The sequence below is a fragment of the Onthophagus taurus genome, chromosome 8 (genome assembly GCF_036711975.1).
Source record: "Onthophagus taurus isolate NC chromosome 8, IU_Otau_3.0, whole genome shotgun sequence".
Lineage (NCBI taxonomy): Eukaryota > Metazoa > Arthropoda > Insecta > Coleoptera > Scarabaeidae > Onthophagus > Onthophagus taurus.
The window spans coordinates 4396730-4414650 of NC_091973.1; the positions used below are offsets into that span (position 1 = coordinate 4396730).

General features: G+C 37.5%; 1 protein-coding gene and 1 long non-coding RNA gene across 4 annotated transcripts in view; one reads left to right on the forward strand and one right to left on the reverse strand.

Moving 5' to 3' along the window:
- Positions 1–17921, reverse strand: part of LOC111425523 (limbic system-associated membrane protein-like) — an 85905-nt gene that overhangs the window by 52554 nt on the left and 15430 nt on the right. The window contains exons 1-3 of one of the 3 annotated variants that reach the window (XM_071198545.1): positions 17041–17513; positions 16935–16970; positions 2761–2890 (exon numbers count right to left, since the gene is read on the reverse strand). In XM_071198545.1, the coding sequence (XP_071054646.1) occupies positions 2761–2833 (73 nt within the window). In that variant the 5' untranslated portion in view covers positions 2834–2890; positions 16935–16970; positions 17041–17513. Of the gene's footprint in view, positions 1–2760; positions 2891–16934; positions 16971–17040; positions 17514–17921 lie in introns of those variants that run through there. The other 2 variants (XM_023059610.2, XM_023059611.2) reach the window with 2 other exon arrangements.
- On the forward strand, positions 40–1902 carry LOC111425524 (uncharacterized). Its single transcript, XR_011641448.1, has 2 exons — positions 40–461; positions 516–1902. It is a non-coding gene; the product is annotated as an uncharacterized lncRNA (long non-coding RNA).

A 17921-nucleotide genomic window follows, 5' to 3' on the forward strand; every position in this document is an offset into this window, starting at 1 on the left:
CTACTTTAGATAAATAGCACCAGGCGTATACCTGTGTAATATTGGCTGCCTATCTTAATATGTAGTGTTGACAGCTGATCGAACGTTATTGTTGTGATTCTCGTACGCTTTGTGAGTTTAAAGTTTTTTTAAAACTATCGTTGTTTCGAATGGTTGCTTTAAGCGGTAAGTCAGTAAGCGTTCAGTGAGAATTTCTTTTAGATTGGCCCATATCAATTTGTGGAAACTGATCTGTATCCAATAAAGGTTGGCACCCATATGCAATGTCAAGACGACGAATTATAGGACCAATCTTTTTCTATAATTCTATTAACGGGGCATGATACCGAGAAATTTTGAACAATTTTATGGAACAATTCCACAATGACGAGCTACAGCACGGATATTTCCAACAAAACAATGCTCCACCCCACACTTCCTGGTGTGGGGTGGAGGTGTTACGATATGATGACTAGTTTCAGGTTAATAATATTAATCATTTAGTAACATTTAGTAAATTTTTTTCCTCTCTATAGCTCAAAAAAAAAGTGGTCGGAAAATCGGACAATAAATATAAATTTTATGAGTGTATTCCGGTTTTAAATGACACAGTATAAGATTTGATGTCATAAAAATGTTTTGTATATATGTACAAAGTAATACATAATTTAATTTAGTGTTTTATGTGAGCGCTGGACGTTGGCAGTAAAAATGTAAAATTTAGATCGATAAATTTGGAAGAGAGTAGGTTGGACCATCAGGTGTTGACGTTGCAAATATAGCCAGTAGTTTTACTGCCGTCGCTGGGTTGACTGGGCGAGAATATTGGCTTGTAAGGAGCAACGGGAGCCTGGAGATTTGCAGACTCGATAGAAATACTCTATTATCCACAAGGAGAAGGGATACTGATCTCCGATACGCGCACATTCCGCAAATATGTACCCATGTTTTCAAATAACAAATCGACAGAAAGAGCGGTTTGGAGGGAGCGCTGATAAATGTCGCAATTCGTCGTCCCATTTTTCAAGGAATAGTACACTGATTTATCCGTAATAGGGGTGATAATTAATACCCCGCAATTATTTATATTCCTTAATGATCGGAAACGTCAGCATTTCCTTTTCCGTTGCGATAATCGGAAATAAAACAAGAAAAGTTAACAAAAGTAATGAGAGTGAAAGCTTTTTGTAATGTTATTAGAAGATATAATTTTAGTCTCCAGCTGTACGGAGAACGTCTTCGCACCTGAGCTTTATTTTTAACCCGTGGCAATTCAAAAACGTACCCTTTCCCATCTGTTCGTCGCAGTTCTCTAGGCCATTAAATCTCACATCGACCCCACCTGGGTAAAATTGAAACTATAAGTTTATCGGTCCGATAAGCGCTACTGAAAATTTCAAACTTCTATCGTACGACATTATCATAGTGTTCATTCAACAAATCATGCGTGTGTTAATTGCATTTTACGCATTTCTACCTCGCCTAGTCAACTGAGAAAACGTGATCCCGGACACACGATCGAACATGTCTGTTTGCGCTTACACGTATAGCGATTTTAAGTATTAAAGTGAATCCCATTTCAAAGATAATCGTTATTACCCTTTACGTTTCGGCTTTTCAACACCTGAAATCATTTTATTTCTCCTCCGAAGTCGTTTAGCATTAAGTGTATTAAGCGCAACCTTTTGGTAAATTGGTATTTTATTGTGGAGCGTCCCGGGAAGCCATCTAAGTTCAACTTAGAGGATTTTAGGTCCCTCGGGAAGTTGCCGGATTAAGTAATAGCTCGAAGCATTCGGATGGTCAGATACCTCAAGTTCGTACTGGTTCTATCAAATCTTTCCAACTTTAAAAATATTGAAAATGTAAACAAAATCAAATAAAATATTTAAGAAAATAAGTTTAATAAATATGAAAAATGAAGATGTTATTTATTTCAATTATTTTTATGCGTTTTGTGAGTATTATTATTATTACGATTTTGTGATGAAAATAAATGTGTGCATTTACACAGTTTCCTTCTAAAAGCTTTCTGCTGGTAATGTAAACTATATAAAGGAAGTTTTTGAAAACACGATGATTGGTAGTGTAATGTTAAAAGTGAGAAACGAGGACGAGTAAACGCTGATAATTACGAACTCATATCTTCTGTGTCTTGTTATACATCTAATTATACTCCAGCAGGAATTTTGCGCTGGAAAGACGTATTTTGCATTTTGTCTCGGGGCGCACCTGTTTTCTTATTCCTACTTCCAGCAAAGTTTACAGAACTTGCTCAGCTCACAACGTACGAACACGTAAAATTCCATTATTACTGGGATGCAGACTGAAATTTATTATTTTGCAACAATTTGCACAACTAGTCGGTGTTTAGCTTATATTTAGTGTTTATCCCATTTATATTCAAAGATACAGAAAACAAAGGGATATAGAACATAACTTATCGTCCTTGTATTATGTTGGCAACATTCTGCTTACCAATTTATCATTGACCAAGTGATTTTGTGAAATTTATTAAATTAATGATCTTTACCAAGAACCCTAGTTGAAGGTTTCGCCAGAACATAACCTATCAATTAAATCCCGCAGTACCCTCGTACCTATAATACTAATAACCTAGAGCAAATTATTGATCTGACGTAGGAGACTTGTTCTTAGGCGAAACGGTCATCAATCAAGTAAGTTAGGAAGGACGAAGTTCGCATAGTTCCAGCCTCAGAGACCGTCGAACCGGCGATAAGACGCTAGATGTCGGAAAGAGCAAATTGTGTTTGCACTTACCGGCTAACAGCGCAACAACTGCGACGGCCAGGGCGAGATTCAATTGCAACGCTCTCTTCAGAAGGACGGCCATCTTTCGGTCCCTAATCGGCCTTCCTATTTTCGCGCGGGCAGCTCCTGCGGGCGCATCCTGAAACAAAGAAGAAATTTCTTGAAATAAACGTAAACGACCACAGACCCTACTCTAAACTTTATGCCTAACAATAAATCTACAAATCTCCGGGCTGTGGCGACAGGTGAACTTCATACCTTCATATTATTCGTTTTACGCCCAGGTTTCCTCGCGTTCTCTTTTATTTCACCAGCTAAAACCTACATATTTTGCTAAAAATATCTCAAAACGTTTTTATATATTTATTTATATTTTATTCGTTATTCCTAAATAACTTAACCTCCGTTTATTTGATTGTATACTCAATTAGTATTTCGGTTGAATACATATTTGATAGCAGCAAAAATTGATGACGTGCAACTTCCTTTGATACACGCTGGAATAAAACATGTAGAGTAACTCAACCGCGTAATTCCGTGCGGTCAAATAGCGCGTCACATTTATCGGGGATAAATCAAATAAGCCCGGATTTAATACGCATTCGGCGTCATCAAAGTCAATGGAGTTTAATCCTTATTAAGTGTAATCGTTGGACACCGCAATTGATTATGGCAAAACTCGCAAAGAAAAGTCGCATCTTAAGAATAAGATGTTGCTAAAAGAAAGCAAGGCATTGTGATGATTGTGTCGGGATCCTTTGGGCGTTGTGATGTTGGCTGGAAACAATCTGATATCTCCTTTGTGAGTTAATGAATTGTTTCCGACAGTGCTCGCGCAGTCCGAGGGCGTTTTTAATGAATATCTCCAGTCCGCACAAAAAATTACAAAGTTGCCACAACGCTCCGGGCCGTAGAGAACGCACAGGTGAGTTGCTGCAAGCTAACCTACTTTCGAAATGGATTTGCAAAAACACCCACGTCTTCGCTAACGTACATTAACGTCTTGAGTTTCTTACGGTTTTCTCGAATACAAGGAATAATACAAAACATTTTTATTTTGTTTTATTTATTTTTCAATACAACATAAATAAGCAAATTATGTTGAACTGGGTCCAAGAAGTCCGAGCAGATTAAGTTGCAGAAATCGTCTGTCTACGTAGATGCAGTTTTCCAGGAGCGATATCTGTTGGCCCCATAGCGACCTACATAGCTGGCGGGCATAAATCACGGCTTAAAGCCCGTAATTCGGCGATCGCACAAAGATTTCCGAGGAGCGGAATCTGTTTTTCTTCGCGGCGGCGGCGTATGTACTTTTTCTGCGATCTCTCGGTAAGGGATTTGAAAGCAATTACCTTACAAATCTCCTGGAATCGTAGTAATTGCAAGAGTCGTAGTGTTTATAAGGATGTCACTAAAATGGGTTTCGCTAAAGGAAAAATGATGCTCACGCCCTAGATATTGCGACCATAATGCGTCTATATTATAAGTTATATCAAGTGACTGCAAGGGCGAGGACATATATTTAACTTGCACAGCAGGGTGATGTCCAAATAATGAAGATTGATGTTATTAGTATTAGGAAAACTCCGTCGCGAGTAGAGCTTCGTCGCTTCGAGGTACTTTAACGACGATTTCAATTAAAATAAGTATAAGACCGTCTCGAGTAGCTTTGTTGGCGCGTAAATACGTCCTAGACGTTCACCGCGCATCTAAATGTATAATTGAATAGCTATTGGTGTCGCGGCACTCGAGTATTAAGCTTCTTATTCCTGCCCGGAAAGCTTAAGCGGATGCATAAACTTCCTTTACATGATTCAACATTTCTCTTAAAATTTATTATCTCTCACCACGTCATATGTACCTCATGCTAAAGCTGATAGATTGCTCGGTACAACGCCGTAAGACCATTAGGAATAAAGATAAATAGCCCTCGAGAACTGAAATAAAAGCGGGGTAAATATAATTTAACGCCCTCCGTAGAGAAGTTCAGCCCTTCAGGAGGTGTAATTAAATCTGACAAGGTCGATGGCATAATATGTAGGCATTCGCGCGTACGCTTCCTCGAGCGGCTCAACCCTAAACACTAATTTGTCAGACCTACTAATAGCTCACAACTCCGTCTCTCCCGAGAGCTACGTAAATACTTATATAGACAGCAACACGCTTCAATATACTCCGCAATTCTCCAGTAGACACATGTCACATGTTTAGATAGGCAATTTGTACTACATCACAAGCTTTGACTAACTTAATACTCGACGACGAGCACGTTAAAATTCTTTGTGCGCGCTACCAAATCAATACTATTATGTTTATTTGGACCGCGACGAACGACGAAACAATAAGAGAATTAACGTTAACCAAAACAAATATAGACTCTTAAACAAGCTTTTAGTTACTCTTGCTCATAATTGGCTGGTAACCGTGACAAACATACAACACGCTAAATATCATATTACACGACACCACGATGAAACACATTATTTATCGGAACACGTCTAAAAGTTTCGATAAAATTCTAAAACATTTATGAATAAGGTAACTCAAATTGCATTAGAAAATGTTTTCTACAGTTGTACACCGCCTTGTGATGAATCGCCAGAGTTATCCAACTTTATACTTCTCGTAAAACTTATTAAACCCCACCTCGAGTAAATTCTTTTTCTAATAGCCCATCCATACATCGTACATTGTAACCGTATCATTCATAGATATTGATTTCCAACATCGTTTCCATTTCATCAATATATATGGAAATCCAAAGATCTTGGGTATTAGAAACACATTTACAAATGCAAATGAATTATTGATTTAATATCAATTTTCATTAAGAGTACAATTTTGGTCATACATGTTAGATTAGATCTAAAGTAAACTTAATGTAATATCTCAAATTAATTCTCTATCTTTGAATCACCTAATGTCTTAGGGCAGCTAAAACTGTTCCCTGCTGCCCCATCCATGCAGCCCAGGAATAGTTTAAGTTGCTGTAGATGTCTTCTTGGACTACCGACTATATGTAATTAAGACATCACTCCACAACGCCACATATTTCAGTATTGCACTTAAACCACACACTCCCAGTTTACAAAATGAGGAAAGAAAACTCAGGTTTTTCTCCAATCACAAACTAGGTTACGTGGGTACAGACTAGGTGTTTCCTCTCCCAGACTTCGAAAATGAATTTTGACATAAATGGCATAAATTCCATTTGAAAACAACGCCAAGTACTTAGGTATGACTCACCAAGCTTTAATTATAAAGTGCAAATTTGTATTAAACTCATCTTTGATCTAGAATTTCCGATTACATTGTTAAAACAATTGATGTTTACTGTGGCGGTGTTAAATGCACAAAGACGAGGTAGTCCTGATTAGATCTACGCAAGTGTCACACGTGATGTGATTGCTGCTTACCAGATGTTAAATAGGAGAACGCAAACAAGGTAGAACCGGAGAGAGGAAGATTGAATTAATTGAATTGAGATACGGAAGAAGTAAGTTATAACAAGAGAAGATTTATGGGTGATGCCGCAATACGTAATTCAAAGCTAGATTTGTGGATTGATTTTATGACCTAACGCACGAACTCCGTTATCCGCGGTATTGTGTTAGATCAACAAAGTTTCGGTAGGAATTGTGAGTTTGTTTCGTATATACGTACGTACGCTCTTCCGAAAATCGATCAGTGCATGCAAGTTTGACACTAATGATATAAGTTTAATTGTTAGGGTGCGGCCTCCTGTCGAAGTTCGATATAGAAACCCTTAAAATGGCCGATTATTTACAGTGAAGCCTAGAAGTATCACCTGTATAATCGCCTTAACAAAGTGGATTGCCGCCTTATTTATTACTATCGAGTTCGGGGAGAATTATTAACCCCTAGCCTGCTATTATGCAAGCCATGTTTCAACAGAACGGCCTTACGTGCGATAACTTGTTTTGTTTCGAGAGTTAGTCGCGAAAATATTGCGCTCGGTCCCATCGACGCATTGACGGGACTTTAGCTGGGGAAGTAATTACTCGAATGGATTTTTACGTTTCCCGTCCCGAAAAGGCACTTCCTTGCGCAAAACAATGCTTTTAAAGAGGCAATCCAATTAACGTGGAAGAAAAGCGTGTTTGAAATTTTCCAGGTAATTTAACGAGCTCTCCCTGTAGTACAATTCGGGAATTACACCTGACGCGATCGCATGCATCACGAAATCGAAGATTAATATGCCCGCGAGGAGAAATCTGAAATCTATTCAACAAGACCCACTCAAATAAAATATTGATCTGATTTTGTAGTCGTTAGTTTTAACCTCCCACGAGAATCATTTCAATTCGACTAGTGTTCGTTCGGTTGACAGTTCCCTTGACGGGGTTGCGTCCTTATTAGAGGTTTAATTGGTTTACCTCAGACGTTGCTAACTTGGTTTCGCCGGCGCATATGAACGTTCTAATTGTGTGCAACTCCATACTCGGGCAGATTCAATTCTTGTTTGATCTTCACGTAGAGGTCTCGTTAATGTAATCAATTTAACGCGACGATAACAACATTCATGAAACGAATTACATTTAAGTCTTTTGTCCATTTTACTTTTCCTAAGAAGATTTCGAATAATATGGGGACAATAGAATTTTCGTAAAGTCAATACGTCCAATATTTACAGACGATTGAAAATATCAAATATTAAACCGCATGTCTCTCGGGATTCGTGCTGCTTTTCTTGAGGGATTCCGAGGAAAAGTCGACTGACCATGACATCCCCTATTCGTTTAGTCCGCGGGGCGTATACCCAAATTAGTATTCTGGAGACACGTTCTTTACGAAACGCGAATCCTTTAAAACTTCAAAAAATCACCTTGACAGCTCACCGAGTAAACTCAATTTATAATCATTATACGTCCCGGGTCGAGAGTCTTCAAATTGTCAGTCCCTCGAGTTCCTGTCATATATATCCCGCCATGGTCCCTTACACTTTTAAATAAAACACCGCATCTTCAGCAATATTTCTCGTCCCGTATTTAGATTCTAGTGGGCTCATATTTTACGGCCTCGGTACTCTGTGATTATGAATTTCCCGGATTCGCAAACGTCTCAAGAAATGTACAAAACTCCCGCATCGCTTTAACGCCTACGATTCTTTACCTTCCTTTATGCTCATATTTTATTACTCCAACATGATCTTAGATGAGTAATAACTCCATACCACGGTGACAGCTGAACTGTTAAGCAAAGATATAAGTATAACTTTATAGAGTTATGAATTTTTCATTCCTTACTTGATGGAACAGCTCTTTTAACATAATGGCTTTGAATCAGCTAATGTCTTAGGGCAACTAAAACTGTTCCGGGCTGCCACATCCATGCAGCCCAGGAACAGTTTTAGTTGCTAATGCTGGTGGTATTGGGTTTTCCAATACTACCATAAAGCTTCGGTATATGTAATTAAGACAGCTGTTCGTCACTCCACAACGCCACATATTTCAGTGTTGTTTCAGTTTACAAAATGAGAAAAAAAAAACTCAGGTTCTTCTCCAATCAAAAACTAGGTTACGGAGTTACAGACTAGGTGTTTTCTCTCCCAGACTTCAGGGAACATCCTGGCTACTTCCCATATAATTTAAATGTCGAATACCACATTTTGACATAAATGGCACAGTTATTTGAAAACAACGCCGAATCATGTCTAGGGACATGCTCTTAGATGAGTAATAACACCATACCACGGTGACAGCTGAATTGTTAAGCAAAGATATAAGTAAACTTTATAGAATTATGAATATTTCATTCCTAAGTTGGTGGAACAACCCTTTTAACATAATAGCTTTGAATCAGCTAATGTCTTAGGGCAACTTAAACTGTTCCGGGATGCCACATCCATGCAGCCCAGGAACAATTTTAGTTGCAGTAGATGTCTTCTTCGACTACCGATGACCGCCCGTGGGTTTTCCAATAAAGCTTCGGTATATGTAATTAAGACAGCTGTTCATCAGTCCACAACGCCACATATTTCAGTATTCTTCTCTTCTATTAGTTCTTCTTCAAGCATCCTGGTTACCTCCCATACAATTTGTATGTCGAATACCATAATCTATTCTGTGAGAAATTGAACAAAAATGAATTTTGACATAAATGGCACTGTTATTCCATTTGAAAACAAAGCCAAATACCTAGGCATGATCAAGACGAGTAATAACTCCATGCCACGGTGACAGCTGCACTGCTAAGCAAAGATATAAGTAAACTTTATCGAATTAAGAATTTTTGAAAGCTTCAGTTTACGACGACGGCGAACTAAATGATTTACCGTGGTTAGTTTTAAGTTTTGGATGGAGCAAGACGGTCGTATCGCGCAACGAAGCCGGAGTAATTGAATTTATAATTAGTTCGGAATGGGCGCAAGTTAATGAATTAAAAGCGAGCACGCAGTTACTTAAGGTTTAGTCGCAAGAGAAGTCTGTACACATGTCCACGATATCAAATTTATAAGTTCGACTGGAATAGCTGACGCATACGTGATATGTACAGAGCCAGTCAAACTCTTGACTTCATCGCTCGCCACGTTGGCATTCTGCACATATTCAGTTTACCCCAATTCATGGACGGAATGCTTAATAAACTGGATCTCATCGACCAATAAGATCCGACGCTGTACGGGAGCGCGCCGCTGGTAGCTTTTCACTTTGTTAATACCGGCAATTTACCTTGGAGCCACCTTTTCGTAGTTACAAAGCGAACGTCAAAAGATCACTCCAACTGCTGGTTAAAACGCTAAACTGTGACGGTATTTCATGCCCAACTCCTTTAACGGTGAATTATCAAGCCGCCAGTTGCTGACGACCCCACACAAACTTCTGTAAATAAAGTAATTATCATAGATAACTAGCCGTACAAGCTGGCGCTAACACGCCCTTCCGTTGCCTAGAATTAAGCAAATTCCGTCGACGTCCGAAAAACGAGCCCATTATTTACAACGCTCTGCGATTTTTGAAATATACGGCCGTGTCGGTGACAAATCTTTGCTATTAGTTAGACGGTAATCGATAAAATCGAAGTGTTAGTGCCATTTTCTCTACGTTATCCAAGTATAACGCCTACAGATTAATCTTTACTTTATATAAATTTCGTTTAATGGAGTATCCTTTATAGTACACATAACATTGACCGAAGGCGTGCTACGATCACAAAGAGAACACATTTATGGTCATTACATCATCACACAGCAATGCGGTGCTTTGACAAGCCAAATCTAAACAGAGTGAACAATGATTGAGCGTCAACATTCCATGATTGTCGTTACCGACGTCACTTTGCTAATAATTTTAAAGGTCGCGTATAAAAGAATTTTAATTGAGATAGAGAGAACTTGAAGAATTCGTAATCGCTGGAGGACTAGAAATGGTGCCATCTCGGTAAGTAGGCCATATCCTCACTGCGTACCTGAGGCATTGCGCCTTGGGGATAAAGGTTAATTAACGAAGTAACACGTACGTCGTCGCAAGTTGAACTTGCGGTCGCCTCAGCGGACAGTTACATATCTGCTCGGCGGTGGTTGCCGCCATCGGCGCAGAAATAGTGTGCGGTCGCACCCTGGTTGTACGATCACGTGTTTGCCCTTTTAAACGACTTTTCGAATTTTAATTAAAGTCGACGCGTTCGTAAATTTAATATCCTCACAATCGACTTACCCCACACACCTTTTTCGGTCGGCTGACCTTATAAATCACCTCTTCTTGAAGAGGGTCTTATCGTTCACGTGTCATTTACCACCATATCTAAGAGACTTTCTGTAGGCTTACGAAAAATGATTTCTTCATCTTCCCATTGTATACATTTTTTGTTCAATATCAATATTAATGATATTTTTTCTTCAATTGTGTTTTAATATAGCTCGTGTTTAATTTATTTTATATTCGTAACAATTAGTTTATATTTTCTGTTCATCGAACAGATGCAGTGAACTGAGCGAAGCCACGCCTATTTCCCCCACTATTACACAATAGCCAGTTTCACACACAAAGCAAAAATACATACATACAAAGAAAGAAAGAGAGCTGTTCTTGGTTGACTTTTGTAAACCGGGCTTACCAATAGAAAAATTCTATTCAAATTTTGTGCGTATTTATGGGAAATTCAAATCGCTGCATCTATTCGATGAACGAATTATAGTTCGCGGTTGTTTGTAGGTAGATGAAAAAACATAGAGATAAACGGATTATGCGTAATATTTCCAGTCCAAAGTGAATAATAAATACACGGTATACTAGGTTAGGCGGCGCCACCTAGTAGTTTCCTGCTCACGAGTTATCCGACGAATAACAAATGCGGTTCGTATAAATGTAAATAAATTAGCCCGCGAATGTAAATCGTTATTTAGCGTCGGTGTTACACAAAACCGGAGCGAATCCCATTGGAGTGCATGTAACAATTGCAAAATCGATAGTGGAAGATTTGTCCCGCAGAATTTCTAATGCAGCACAATAATCAGCATTATTGGATATCCAAATAAGATTTAGAACGTAATTTGCCGTTAAGATCTTGTGTAAACTAGTTGGCCGCCTCGCGTACAGCATAGAATGACGAACTTCCCTTAACTTTGGGCGCGAGGGTCGAAAGTCCGTTGTTCCGTCGGTAAAACTAATAGGAGCGTAAATAATTTTAAAGTTTTACGCTGCGGCATTGTTATGTAGAGTGCGCGCCGCGCTCCCTCCACATCTATTGTGATTCCGGGCACGTCTCTAATAACACAATTATAATTATCTGCAAAACAAGCCAAACAACTACCCTTTGTTCTACTACGATCTCTTTATACGCCTGCCTATGTTAGCGATTACGTTCTCATTAACCCCACGTTCAGTCCGACTATAATTATTTAACCGCAAAAATACGTTTCCACAACTCGTGTGTCTCATAATCTCGTTTACGGAAACTAGACTCATACAATACTTACTCATCAATCACAATTACTTTCTCATTCACCTTTTTATTGTTATTTCGAAACCGAGGCAGCTTTGCTGCTGAGGCAGTAGAGTTTACTTGATTATAAAAGAAGTCGCCGAGGCAGCGAAGCTGTTGAGGCAATACTTGATAAACTACAACTAAAAATAAAAGTAATTTTTTTAATATTAATATGTCATTTTGCAGCCGAATTTCGGTTTCGGCACATGACGAAAAACCCCGTACTGTATATACAGTGTGCTAATTAATTATCGTACCCGACATCATCGTTGCAAGTATGCAACCAATATCACAATATAATATAATACGCGATTTGCGTATTGCAATATCAATAATGTGATATTGGTTGCATACTTGCAATGATGTGCAAGACAGTGTATACAGGATGTCCCGCAACGATTGTACAATACTGCATCAGCGTATTCTATGATCGAAAATAAACAAAAAAAGCCTAATAAACATAGGTCAGAAAATGGACCATTTTCGAGATATTCAAAGATTTAGTTTCATAAGTTGATATTGTTAACATCATGAATTTAAATTTGTTTTTATAATAATTAAGTCGTTACTATGATTACGATAAGTTGTTTAATCAAAAAAAAAATAATACTTCACGAAATTATTATTTTACTATTTAATTTAATAAAACTATTAAGTATTCCTATTAATTAAGGGTCCTATTAATTACTGCAAGGAAGAGATGGCGGATATGGTGTATTATTAGGCCGGTGGAATTAGAAGAAGCAGTTTTGAGAAGAGTTGATGAAAATGCCTCAACCAGCATTAGAAGAAATTCTGCACAAAAAAAAACGTTAACAAAACAACCGTTCACGGCATTTTAAGGGAGCAGTTGCTTTATCCTTATCATTACAACACCATTCAAGCTCTAACAGAAAATGATGGCGAAAAAGAGAGATTTTTTGTAGGTGAGCCATATAGGAAGAGGTAGTAAACGTCGACTTTCCCATAAACATTGTATTTACGGATGAAGTAACATTTACTCAAAGCGGAATTTTTAATATTCATAATGCGCATGTTTGGAATGATGAAAATCCCTATGCAATACTAGAAACTCATCATCAGTGCCGATTCAGTGTTAATGTATGGGCTCGAATTATAGGTGATCAGTTATTAGGTCCATTTTTTCTTCCAAAGAGATTGACAGCCGATGCTTACATACATTTTTTACAAAATGACCTTACAGAGGCATTTGATGAATTACCTCAACAAATTCTAGAAGATTGCTACTTTATGCACGATATGCACATTATGCACGTGCTACTCGAGCATACTTAAATAACAGATTTGGCAATAAGTGGATTGGCCGAGGAGGGCCACCTCGTTCACCAGATTTAAATCCGTTAGATTTTTGGTTTTGGGGACATTTAAAACAAATAGTTTATTCTGAATACGTTCAAATTGTGCAGGATTTGAAAAATAAAATTAGTAATGCATTTGACACAGTAAAACAAATTATGACATGAATCTTTTCCAATTTGTTAAATATTTGTTGTTTTTATGCTGGTTGAACGATTTTCTTCGACAGTCTTTGTTACTTGTTTTGTTAAATTATTAATGAACTGTATTAATTAACTTAATATTATCTTATTATTTATTAAATTTTATCTTAACCATCGTAACCATGGTAATCATATAATTACTGCATCTAAATCGTTACAATTAATGATGTTAACAATAGGTCAACTTATGAAATTAAAACTTTGAATATCTCGAAATGGTACATTTTCAGACCTGTGTTTATTAGACTTTTTTTCTCTATTTTCGATCAGAGAATACGCTGATGCAGTTTTGTACAATCGTTGCGGGACAGCCTGTATAATGATTGAGTCATAGCTATCCCAAGTTGTACAAAATGATTGAAAACTTGTCTAAATAATTGAAAAATGATATATACCTAATACAAGTTGTTCATAATAATTGACAACTGGTTGGAATTTATAACAAACTTGTCTAAATCATAGTTATAAATCTAGTTATTCTAGGTTGGTCAAAATCAATAAAAGATGATTAGTAATCATTAAAAATTTATCTAAATCATTGGGAACTAGCTTATAACTACACTGTTGGAAATAATTCACGAGCACACCCTATATAATCTGAACGCGTGAAGATAAATCCATAATATTTGCGGGGCATAAAGGTTCACTATAGACGAGTTTAATCAGCAAGTTTTGAGTTTTTCTGCCACGGCATTGTTGACTGAACCGCCCTTCCAAGTGGTGATTGATGCAACCCAGCAAAGTTGCGCCGCTCTCCATGTGAGGGTAAGTTACACTACTTTAGTACTACATCCATACCAAATTTCATTGTGTTAGGCACACCCGTTCAGATTATATAGGGTGTGCTCGTGAATTATTTCCAATAGTGTATTTCATATCGTTCAAAATTAGTAAAAAATTGTCTAATACAAGTTGGTATGGTTAGTATAATAATTGACAACTGGTTGGAATTTATTAAAAACTTATCTAACTCATAGAAATCGGATAGATTAGATTAGAAAATATTGCGATTATACTGATTATGAGTGTGTTTCATTTTGAACGAAGCAAGCGGTAACTTGTAATGAGACCTCGAGTGTTCGGAAGTTCTGTGGGTTGAAATACAAGTTGCGGGGCATTAAAGTTAGTCGAAATGAAATAATTTTAGCAGCCTGTAAATTCCGGCAGTTGTTATTTACAATTACAGTGGAAATTAGTTCCGCTAGATACGTGGGGAGTATTGAGGAAGTACCGTCTAATTTAGTGGGCAAGTTTAGTTGAATTAGCGAAGAGGGAGGCTCGCTTTCGCGGATCCCCACAGGAGGTGGTAGTTCGCTTTAAAAATGCCTTGGGAAGTTTGCTTAATCTATTTAAGAGCGTTAATTTTTTTAGTCTGAGGACGACGCGCCGAGGAGAATTCGATTTTCACCACCTTATTTCGTTTTATATGGGGAAATAAATCAGGGTTACTTTATGAGGTCGGCGTATAAAACTTTACGGAAACGTACATATCCTCCGGTTGTAGTAGCTTTTTGAGATTAATGGTATATTTTTAATTTAGTTGAGTGTAATAACTTACTAGTATTACCGTTGATTGCATAATAAATACATAGACTGGGTGTATAATTAAACCGTAATATTGTTTGAGAAGAAAGGCAAGTCTTATATTAACTTACAATTGGATTTTGGAGGTGCAGAAAATGTAACCTGAAAGGAAAAAAAAAAGCGGCGCTGAACGCAAATTACCATCCTGCAAAAACACAATATGAAAATTAATCACTTCTAGCGGTGGAAGGGGTGTGTAAGGGTCGTTATTACAACGGAATTTTTCCCGAGACTGGCTCCTTGAAAAAAACACGCTACAAAAGAATTTAAAATTAATGATCGCTCGATTTTTTTCTTTGCCAGGTTTTGTTTCTCCGTCGTTCCGTGAAAATCGACGGATTTATAGCGTTCTATAGCCGAAAACCACGAAATCGCTTTCCTATTCGTTACTTTATTTCCAATTAGTTACGTAAATGAAAGTTTATAGGGATATCTTACCTCTGGTGCACAAATGACATGATCTAATTTACCTCAAATGTTGTTTTGGTTTGGCACTTCTCATTGCACTACGGGTCTTGACACAAGAGCTTCTCTTAGTTAATTAAATTTCACTTCCCCACTCCTTCCCCTGCCCATGTCGTCTTTGCTATGATGTTTAATGAAATAATTTGGATGGACTCTAACGTTAAGTTAAGACGACTGTTAATTACCTCTTCAATTACCAAATACAGAAATGTTTCTAGGCGGTTGTGGATGGGTCATATATATTAAGATCTGATACGATCGGAGAATTTTGAGCGTAAACGTTGGATGGTGTAAATTTGCATCCGAGTACCGATAAACAAAGGCCCGGTTCGAGCGGGTCGATGAAAAAGGGCTGTGGAATTAGTGCATACTAGACACATTTCTGCCATAAATACAGCGCAATCTACAACTGATACCACCGTAAATGACTCAAGCGGGCGTATATCATCGCCGGATAAAAGAATTTCGATGGGGACGTATAATTTCGAGGCACCGGTGATTTATTATTGCCTTTATTACAGGCTACGCCACTCCTCCAATCACGACACCCCAAATACCGCCCCTAATCAACTGCAATTTCAAACCACGGAAAAAAGTTTAATAAACCCTCAGCTATTAGTGAACGTTTTACTTCAAATAACTCCCTCAACTTCATCTCCTGTTACATAAATCCTAAAACAACATTCTTTTTCAGTTTTTTTCAATACAAGTTTAAGACTTTAAACGGTCGATTGTATCCTTGAATGTGTGTATAAATTAAGCTAAAGTGCAGCACTTGAGGAACGCTTCAACGGCAAAGGGTGGGATTTACATATGTCATTGTGCAAGACGACACGGTTAAGTTCAGGAACTTACGTCAAGAACTTCATTTCGCGACACTCGGCATCATTAAACTGTCTTTCGCTTATTCAGCTTAGATCCGGCGTGCGCACCGCTAACTGCGAAAGTTCGGCAGCTTTCAGCCTTGGATTTTAATTATGAGGACAATAGGGTTATCTACTTCGCGGGAAATTGACGCCTTTAACTTCATCTTGCAACCGAGAAAAACAATTACTCCTTATTAAGCGTCATATTTTTGTTAAAAACGATCGGTCTTACTCCACTCCCAAGAGGTTAATAAGGTTGCCTGTCAGATCCTAGATACAACTAATATAGGATAAAATAATGTTTAAATTTAAACCTCCTCGTTCTTAAACACGCAATTTTAACCACACACTATATCCATGTAATCCATCAAAAATGCAACGTTCTAAAATTCAATATATATAATATATACTTGATATAAACTTGTTTAACTGAAAGTTCTTTAAGCTTTATTAAAATTTAAAAAGTTAAAAATGAATAATAAATATAAATAAGGAAAAATAAAAGTTGTTGAGATGAAATTTTAAAGAGGGATGTTCATATTAAACAATTTTCTGGCTTTATTAAATCTTTAATATGAAGTACGTTGGAACGAGTGGAAATGGTTTGGCAAATTGAAATTATTAATTGCAGAAGTTCCTTACCGGGAGTATAAATTCAATAACTACCAGGTACACACAACAATCCGACGTGCAAATCACGTACCAACTTGTTGCATATCAGATAAAACGCGTCAACAAGTTTTGAACGGGCGTTGTAGGTCATAATGTCGATTCGATCGATAGGGTTAATTGAAAAACTTACGTTTTGAGTATCTCTGCTTTATCGTCTTTGGAAAGTCTGAAAGAAAAGAAATAAAAACTTGTGTAAATGAGAAGTTTGATACAATCCTAATATTATAAGGTGTCACCCCCGCTATAAATCCTAAGAACCTGTCACAGAGGTCAAGTAGAGCGTTGTCGGGTTCCCCCTTCGCAATAAAAGTATCGCTGGATTATATTCTTGAAAGACGGATCTGCTGCACCAGGAAAACCGGAGAAAAAATTGAAGGGTTTTCGTTTTTATTGAAGGGAAAAAGAAAATCCTGTTTGCCAACTGTGATCCGGGCAAAATCCAATCTGTCAATTATTTATATGCGTGGCGTCAAAAAAAATAATTAAATAGTTTTAGAAACACGTTCCCGGTCGTATTTTTTTATGGACTAATGGACTTTTTTGTTCCCCTTTCATGACAGGTAGGCAAAAGTCACAACAATAATACATCACATCATCGTGTTTATAATAAAAAGTACAAACGCGTATTTTCCCAACAATCTTTCTTCGCGCACCGTATACGAATTTTTCAGACTGATAGGGCAATTACCCAGCCAACATTTTTGCCAAAAACGCGACCGGTTTCTAGGTCAGCAAGTACTGGTGTTAAAACTTTTGGAGTACCGACGTATTTTAAACCGTACTTTGAATATTCACTGTACAAAAAGTACAAAAGGAGGTCACCGAAGCACAACCGCCAAACAGCTTGTGAATTTAAAGGTTAAACTTTTTAAAACCAAAATCTGGACTAAAACTGATTTTTATATCTTACTTTAAAAAATTTTAGTTATAAATTAAACATTTTTATAACTTTATCATTTAAGTCATTAAAATATCGTTAAAAGCAAACCCGAATAAGTCCTGTCCACAAAGACGTGTTACCTCCACTTCGACAGAATCTCACCTTTCATTATAAACGCTTCGTGATCATAAACGATTCAGTCAAAGGCAAGTACTCTAGTGTAGCTCAAGAACAGGA